Raw genomic sequence first — 9090 nt, forward strand, 5'->3', positions numbered from 1 at the left:
ATGACCACATAGTCTACTCACAGATTGAATTGAGTGAGTTACAGGGAGGGTCAGTATGACCACAGTCTACTCACAGATTGAATTGAGTGAGTTACAGGGAGGGTCAGTATGACCACATAGTCTACTCACAGATTGAGTTGAGTGAGTTACAGGGAGGGTCAGTATGACCACATAGTCTACTCACAGATTGAGTTGAGTGAGTTACAGGGAGGGTCAGTATGACCACACAGTCTACTCACAGATTGAGTTGAGTGAGTTACAGGGAGGGTCAGTATGACCACATAGTCTACTCACAGATTGAGTTGAGTGAGTTACAGGGAGGGTCAGTATGACCACATAGTCTACTCACAGATTGAGTTGAGTGAGTTACAGGGAGGGTCAGTATGACCACATAATCTACTCACAGATTGAGTTGAGTGAGTTACAGGGAGGGTCAGTATGACCACATAGTCTACTCACAGATTGAGTTGTGAGTTACAGGGAGGGTCAGTATGACCACATAGTCTACTCACAGATTGAGTTGTGAGTTACAGGGAGGGTCAGTATGACCACATAGTCTACTCACAGATTGAATTGAGTGAGTTACAGGGAGGGTCAGTATGACCACATAGTCTACTCACAGATTGAGTTGTGAGTTACAGGGAGGGTCAGTATGACCACATAGTCTACTCACAGATTGAGTTGTGAGTGAGTTACAGGGAGGGTCAGTATGACCACATAGTCTACTCACAGATTGAGTTGTGCACTTCTTACTGTGACAGAAAGTCCGGCTGCATCCTTCAATTTCAAAAGAACAGACTCCAAAAAGGTCTGTGTCTTTTTCAGTCCTTTAAATACTGGATTCCAAAGATTAAACATACAGCACCCTTTTTTGTACCAGAATTCTGACTTGACGGTCGTGAGAATGAAATGAATCAAATCCCAAACATTCCATCATGTATGACTGAGCAGCCAGGACTCCAGCCAAACTGCTTCAATAGACCCTTCTCACAGGGGCCATTTTGTGTGGAAAAGGCAGGGGTAACACAGGTGCAAGCAAAACACTAATGAGGGTGTCAAACGTCAATGATTGGAATGTAGGAATATCTGCATTGAATGTTAGTTGAAGTTTGATTGTAAATGCACTGTGTGTCTATGTGTGCTATGACGCCACCTACTGTATGTTCTCTCAAATGCCCAAGACAAATTTATCCTAATGCCAGGATCAGACTACACGATATTTTTTGTCGTTCACGATGTCACCATGTCAGACGAGGCCGTCATACTGCCATAAATTCGTGACATGTCTTGGTCGGGAGACTGGCCACACTACAAGTGTATTCTCGCTTAACACCGACAGAGCATCGTATGCCACCGTCATCACGTCGTCTGCTGTCGTCAGCGAGTTCACAGGTTGTCGGGGAGGCGGACCTGTGAACGAAATCTCCCAGCATGCATTGAGGCCACTACATTGACAAGAAATAGCAACCAAATCAGCCTAAATAGGCTAAAGTGGTAGATAGAAATAATGTTTATGTTAGCACAACATGCAATTGTAAAACATTTCAATCTGTGAAAGTCTGAACCAGGCAAGGGAGATAAAGGCTCATCTAATAATAGAACAGTGGTTCTCAAATTGTTCCACATGAAGGACCCTTAAACTGACAAAAATTAGATTGATGCTCTTAGATGTTTTATTACAGAAAGTGTATAAAAACCCATGCCCAAAATAGTCATTGTGTTACTTATGAATGGAATTATAGCCAAAATAAATTACCCCCCTTTTGGCTGGGGACCCCTGGGGGTCCCCGGACCTCCATTTGAGAACCACTGGAGAAGGTTCACATTTAAACCAACTAAAAACCAGCACCAGCCCAGCACAGAAGCAGCACTAGGTTCCTAAATGTCTAAACTCTTATAAGTAAATAAAAATAATATACAAATAAATGAAGCAACATTTGATACAAACTGCCCTATGGCGTAGCCACGGGTGTGCCTGTGCCACCCAAAGAGGCAGCTGGCACACCCAAAAAAGGGGGGGGGGGATAAAGTGTTTTGTTTGTTTGTCTGCAAAACACATCAGCTGTCAAGTGTCTGACTGTCCGCTGACCGGTTACATGCTGCCACTCCGACGTTCTGCCACTCCGAAATATCGGCACTCAGAAAGGGGGTCTATATTCCCCGTTTTTCACTAACCTCTCCCAGCCCCCATGCCAAACCTAACCTCCCCCAGACCCTAACCCAAAACCTAACCTCTCCCACCCCCACGCCTAAACCTAAGGTCGGCATTGCGGCTTCTAAGGTGAACGACCGCCAGTCTGAATAATGAAAGTTAACGTTCGGAGTGGCAGGGCTTCGGAAAGGCAGAGGAACCCCGCGCTGACCTATGCCTCTGTGCCCCAGAGCATCATGGGAAACTAGGAAGGAAGGAAGACCTTCCTCATGCTGAGGAAGGTCTTTAACTGAAACGTCTGTTGTCTGCTGCCCGGGTTTGAGGATATTAAATCATATGAAAAGACATTTGGAGTGCTGGCTTCTCCCTTCTCTGAACTATTTGCTTGCCCTGCACCCAGTGAGTTTTGAATCGATTTTGAGTGTGCTCGCAACCTGTGTTTTTCAAACTAGCTAAGCTGTCTAGTAAAGTAAACAAATGCAGCCGCAGTGCCAAATTAAGCAGACATGAAACAGCTCGCTTTTAAGCTTTTTCAACAAAGGCAAGAAACGTCACATTGACGAGGAAGAAGATGACTCATCGCCCTCCCCCTCAACAAGTGCGGCTTGTAGTGCACCCGTTCCTGCACCTGTATTGGTGGTGGACAGTGGAGAGACAGACGATGATGAAGATGATGCAGCCGAAACAATGACGTTAATAACAGAGGGGGGACGCAGCCAAAAACACACTGGTGGTTTGTGCAGCAGCAGAGCCAGAGGACACTAACGCTACAGATCTCTCTGCAGTAGACGAACCTGCATGCCAACCAAACTTGCGTTCTTTCCCGACTAGAACACTCTTTGGAAAAAGTAGGTGAGACTTTTTTGAGATACCAAAGTGGTTTTATGTTGCCAAAAAAGACAATTTAATTGACTGCTTCTATCTGCTAATAATGAAACAAAACAAACATTGATGGTTATGGTCATATGGTCCTATCTTAATATTCCTCTAAATCTGGCTTGAAAAGCCCCCCAAAAAAATGTCAGATGGTTTGCCCCCTGGCACACCCTGTCTTTCTGTGGCACACCCAATGTGCCAAGTCTGGCTACACCAGTGAAACTGCCTCTAGCTCTCAAAAAATCCATCCGTTTGTGATCTCATATTTCTATACACTCATAATAACACAATACATTCATCATAATTCAGTGAGTTGTCTTCTTTGTGTGAGTTTATCAGAGTATCTAGTAGTTCCTGATAGCAGTCCTGATTAAAAGCTGTAAGAGGTCTAGGCGTTTAAAGTCAGTGGGTTTCTTCCAGGTCCTCGGTGTTAACAGTGTGCTGTCTTAGCTCGGATGTGTTATGCTAGGTTACTACTGTGTTAGCCTACTCCCTTCAAGTGGATGAGGCACTCCAGCGGGCAGGGATGTGCTGGTCCATGGTGCTGGTGTCTGTGGAGAATCTGTCCAGGATGCAGAGCGGAGTCGTCTCAAACAGCCTGTGCTGTTTGGGGGTCAGGATGAGGGGAAACAGGGGGGAAAGACGGGTCGGTGTCCGTCATGGCCATTTTAAGTACATCGATTCTAAAGCTGTGTTCACACCGAGATATTTATTTTTCTCTCCGTCGCTCGATTCAACCCTTTGGAAGCGCTGTCGCTGTGTTTAAATCGCTCGTCAACAGGCACAATAATTGACGGACATCTGGGGGCTATAACGTTACGCAATGTCGTGATGTTTGTCCACTACGAGCCACCGTAGTTGTTTACAAGCTAAGCCTATCAGCGTGCTCCTAACGCGAGCTCTATACCGGTAGTACAGACTTCACTTCATGTCAGCTGTCAGCCTGTCAATGAGCTGTCAATGCGGTTTGTTGCCACACAATAAACCAGCGGTTTGTTCCAAGCCAGTGTGATCCTTGACTCACTCTCACACGGCAGCCAATCAGCGTTGAACAGCGAGCGACTGATGGCAACGAAATTTCACTCGAGTTGGGATATTTCATCTCGGGCGACGAGAGAATTTTCGGCGTATCGCTCTGTCTCTGTCGCTCGGACGCCCAGCGATTTTTCTCCCGGGCGAATATACGCTCAATCGCTCGTTTGCATTGACTTTGTATGTAAACTCGATGCCAGCGAAAAACTTTAATAGGTCGGTGTGAACGCACCTTAACAGTTCATGAAGTCACATTTCAAAATGATTCCTATGTGTGATAAAAACAGCCAAGACCTATTTTGCATTTTTCACAGTTGTAGTTCAAAATAGCAATTCTGTGTAGCCAAATCTTTTCATCAAGCCAGTTGTGACTGAAAACAGCTTTGTAGTACCTTCAGCACTTGAGCCCCAAGCCCCCCCCCCCCCCCCCCCAAATTACAGACAAGTAGAAGCCCCCCCCCCCCCCCCCCCCCAACTAATAAATGTATGCACATTTCATTGATTCATGCAGTAGCCATACAGTGATTATTTTCTGTAATGATGATGCATTCGACTCTCTTTCAGATGTTACACAGGTACCTGTGCGTCACTATCCTGGCGTGTGTTGTGTGCCGGAGACGCCAGGCGTTTCCTGATCGGCGCCATGTTGAGTTGCGGCTGCTCCTTGGCTGAAGTGTGACACACGCCTGGGAATGACCTCCTGTGTTGAGGGCCTCTCAAACCGGCCGCTCAGCTCTTCTGGGATGGAGACTTGTTGGCGTTCCTCTCTGTATCTTTTGGGGTGCTGCACAAAAACACCCTTAAACACCTTCTTCATGTTATGGTCTGCAAAATATGTTTAAAGTGTACATGTAAATAGAATGTTTTACTGTAATGTATGACTGATGCCACTGAAGTTAGACGTCTGTTTGTTGTAAATAAATTGGAATGAATATGCCAAGTTGATTTCACTATAGCCAAATGTAACACTGGGTCTTTTCCATTTGTATATGGTATGGGCAACTTTGATGATAGAGAGGGCCACAAAAAAATGTCGTCTCTACCAGAGGGCCAGATTTGCTGAGGGCCGAACGGCGCCGGCGTGAACAATTTTGGGCATTTGAAGCCAGGTTTAGAGAAATAACTCATTTTAAATTAACAGTTGTGATGTCATTATTCAGTCTTAAAGGATCATTTCGTTTTTTTTTCAACCTGGACCCTATTTTCCACACTGTACTGGCTCATTTCCACCACATATAACAGCACAGTACAGCTCTACTCGACCTGGTCTTACTCAGCTCTACTTGATACTCTGTTTCCATAGCAAGTTTACTCGCTTCCGCCCACACCTGGTCATCATAGCGACCACATATCGGACATAGCCGAAGTAGGCTATAACGTATAACGTTAAAATTAAATCCATACACGGAACTTTTAAACTGGTTATGAAATACTGGTGCCTCTAAATGGCCTACACTACAGTGTACATGGGCAAATGTGACAATCGGCCAGGAGAATGGATATCACTTTGTTGTTACTCAAACTCACATGCATGCGTGGCGCGGGGGACGGGAGTCACGCTACGGGGAGAAGGGAAGCCTCTACCCCGGCAGCCACTCTCCAGGCAAGACCGCGGCTTTGCTAAACCCTCGCCTCCGGCCTAGCGTAGCACACAACTACAAAGGGCTTCCGGAGGAGCTGACTTTTTCTCTCTCAAAACAATTGAAAACCACCGTCATGGTAAAGCTGAGCAAGGAGATCGATTTTATTTCACCAGAGCCGAAGGCAGCAACACAAAAGACTGATGGAAATAACAGAAGAGAGGGTAAGCCCCACTAAACTGTTATCCAGCATTGACAGTCAGTAGATACAGTAAACACGATTCTGCCTGACCGTCTGCAGTGTTTTCACGTCACCGTATGGTACTGGCTGGAACCTCAACAAAGCAGGGACCAAAACTAGCACAACTCAATCCGGGCTGTCCAGGTTTTAGATCGGTGGAATGAGACAAAAAAGCGAGACCAGCTGGGCGGGGCCGCGCTGATACCAGCGGTGGAAATGGGCCATACAGTATGTGTCTAATAGGACCACATTGGAAACAGGTGTGTAGATACTTTGATGTGCTATCCTTTGGGCAATACCTGCATCCTGTGATGTTTGTATTTGTTATTTTTACCCAGAAATAAATCAAAAATAAACTCATGGTGACACTTTTTTTTTTCTCAAATTGGTCGAGTACTCACCAAGATAGCCTTGTTTACAGCTGGAGCAATGTGCTCAAACAACTACACAGTGTAACCCAGTCGGGGCAATACATCGTCAATACACGTTCGCTAATAAAACGGTTTGTTTTGGGCTGGGAGGCTCAAACTGTCAATAGTGTCTGGCAACATGGAAATGACTCTATATATATTTAGCTGATTGATGGATAGTTTCCCATTCAGTCCCTCTGTTTTGGCCGCTTCTTCCAGTTCACAGTTTACTGGGACATGGAAGAGTCTCCAGCACAGCGCTGTATTGATGAGAGATGGGAAATCCTCCGTGGTGACACAGCGCGAGCTTCGCTGTCTTGCTGGTTCTCTGTCTGCAGCTCCTCTCTCTTTCTCTCCTCGCCTGCTCGCATGGATTGGAGACGACTCTATACATGAATATCATTCTCCGGGACGTACGGGTTGAAAAAAAACAACCCCAGAAATGATCCTTTAACCACCAATATTTGATCCTTTTCTCACTCACTCCGATGTCACCACCTGCTCTCCCTGCAGGGCTTGAAGTTAACTTTTTTGACCACCTGCCAATATGGCTGCTAGATTTTAAAGTTACCAGCCAATTAGATTTTCCACTAGCCAAAATGTTTTTCTTGAAATAAACCAGAATATGAGTGGGTTAATTTAAGCATAAGTATCAGTAAGTGGCCCGGGATTCTCAAAGCCTGTGTTGAGGGTCACGCGAACAAAACTGTACTCTTGAAGCTAAATAAATCCTAAATAAAGCCTTTTAGTCATAAAGATTATTGAAAGATATTCCATATTCCAGACTGAAATGTTCTAACAGAAGTGGAGTATTGGCCAGAGTGACATGAACATTTTGACACTTATTCAGCGGGTATCTTGTATGTTGCCTTCAAGTGCACTGTCATTTTTTTTTTTATTATTATTATTCCGGCCGCCGCCAGTTGCCCATCCCTGCTGTATACCCTTATAATAAAAGTTGTGTTTTTAATGTAACTTACTGAATGTGGGCTCCATCTTTACAGGCTTTACTGTACATTCTCTTCTCTGCACATAGCTGCCGAATTTGCCAGAGTGTCCTTTTAATATAGGAGAAAATTATAAATCACTATATCTTATCTGACACTTTTTAGACAGAAATAAATTATATTTTCACATAATAAGCAATTAACATTTATAATACCGAAAACTAAAACAAGTCAGAATGAGTCTTCACCTGGTAAGTCTGCCCTCATAACTCCACTCACAGCGGTTTTGCTCTGCTGTTTCAGACGCCGCATCACTATCTGCTGATCTTTCTTCGACTTGTGGTTGATTGCAGGTTCAGGAAACATCCTGGCATGCCTCCTGAAGGTGCCACATTGGAACATCTGCACATCCATGGCTTTGCAGATCTGTCAACATAGCACAGAAATCCTTTATTTTGTGTATGAAACATAAGTCATACTTTGATGTACACACCCTGCAGTCTCTCAATACCTGGAGGTTTCCCACAGGGCTGTTTTCTCTCGTTGGCTGGCTCTGCCATTTTCTGCTATATTGGCAGTCGGGGCATCGCTGGCTGAAGGACACAACAGTCCCCAGGTTCCCCTGCTGCACCTCACACTCCTGTTTGCACACTGGACAGGTCTGGAAGAGCTCTTGGAGACAGCTCTCAAACACAATGTACTTGGGCTCACTGTGATCAGAACTGGATTCCATCCCACTATCAGGAAAGGGGAAAAAAGTTTCTTCAGATTTCTACCCACAGACCAAATGTAAAAACTCAAAGTAGCAATAGCACCTTACCTAGTATCAGGTGGCTCTGTCACAGAGTCATCAGGCTCATATGTGGAGCCAGCAGGCTCATGTGTGGGGCCTTGTGACAGTGGGATGTCCAGACGGGGTCTCTTTGCTGCTCTGACACCCAGCACAGAACCCTTTACAGGTGTGGATGAGGGAAACGCTGGTTCTGGTTGGGTCAGGGTGGTGTCTGTGCAGGACACGCCAAACTGTGTGCCTGATTAGAAGCAAAGAAAATATAGATTTTAGTTTGTGATACTGTGATGCAAGCCACTATCTCCTGATGTTTCTAGTTGATAAACTAATATGATCTTTTATCTAACTCCAGCCGTAAATAACATCCACTTATTGTCCATATGACATACACACCTTTGCTCCTCATGTGTTGCAGTGTACCATAGGCCAACTGTGTGGCAACAGATTTCCCACAAGCAGGGTAGGACAACTGTGTGCCAACAGATACGGTGTGATGGCGGAACTGCGTTGCAACAGAGACTGTAGAGCAGGACTGTGCCAGTGTGGATGGTGTGCCAACAGATACCGTGTGATGGCGGAACTGCGTTGCAACAGAGACGGTAGGTTCAGGGTCAGTTTGGCATCCCGTGTGTCTGTGCTGTGATGTCACATGACTCTAATTGGGAGAAGACAATTAAAATAATAACTTGGAAATAATCCATTAGCAGAGCATTGTGCAGCATGGTGAACTACATAACAGAGTAATAGTGGTTTTGGTTTATATCCTTTCATTCGTACATGAAAAAACAATGTTATGGTCAAACAGCATTTGTAAGTGATAATCGGGTTACAATGTTACTTACATCTAAGTTCCTGGCTGCTTCTGATACTCCACAGTCCTCTTCATCAGCTTCTGTTTTCATCTGTTCAGTTGAGCTGGTGGCTAGAGGCTCTGCCTCTCTGTTCTCCTCAGTTTGGCTTTGATGAAGTTGTGAGGGCTGAGGTTTCTCTGCCTCATATTCACTCTTCACAGGAACAGCAGTGAATGGGAACTTGGTGATATCAGCCTCCTCCAGCCCTTGA

At 45.1% G+C, this 9090-nt stretch overlaps 1 protein-coding gene across 2 annotated transcripts; it reads right to left on the reverse strand.

Annotated features, from left to right (window-relative positions):
• Positions 1-3535: 3535 nt before the first annotated feature.
• LOC310772238 (uncharacterized protein) lies at positions 3536-8542 on the reverse strand. Of its 2 annotated transcripts, none has more exons than XM_083631984.1 (7): positions 8422-8542; positions 8059-8269; positions 7750-7975; positions 7487-7664; positions 7272-7349; positions 4640-4885; positions 3536-3631 (listed from the first exon to the last, which is right to left on the reverse strand). In XM_083631984.1, exons 1-6 carry the CDS (start codon positions 8432-8434, stop codon positions 4650-4652), a joined length of 942 nt encoding a protein of 313 aa, XP_083488110.1. In that variant the 5' UTR covers positions 8435-8542; the 3' UTR covers positions 3536-3631; positions 4640-4649. The 2 variants fall into 2 exon arrangements, with proteins under 2 accessions (XP_083488110.1, XP_083488109.1); XM_083631983.1 differs by having other exon boundaries at positions 3550-3626.
• Positions 8543-9090: the final 548 nt, after the last annotated feature.

Source organism: Poromitra crassiceps (assembly GCF_964638095.1).
Source record: "Poromitra crassiceps genome assembly, chromosome: 2".
In the NCBI taxonomy this organism is placed as follows: domain Eukaryota; kingdom Metazoa; phylum Chordata; class Actinopteri; order Beryciformes; family Melamphaidae; genus Poromitra; species Poromitra crassiceps.

Excerpts from the sequence above, each read along its gene's own strand:
- LOC310772238 (XM_083631984.1), bottom strand. Across the intron at positions 7,350-7,486 it reads TATGAGGGCAGACTTACCAG|GACACTCTGGCAAATTCGGC; the intron begins GTGAAGACTCAT and ends CTATATTAAAAG. Across the intron at positions 4,886-7,271 it reads AAAGATGGAGCCCACATTCA|ACCATAACATGAAGAAGGTG; the intron begins GTAAGTTACATT and ends CATATTTTGCAG.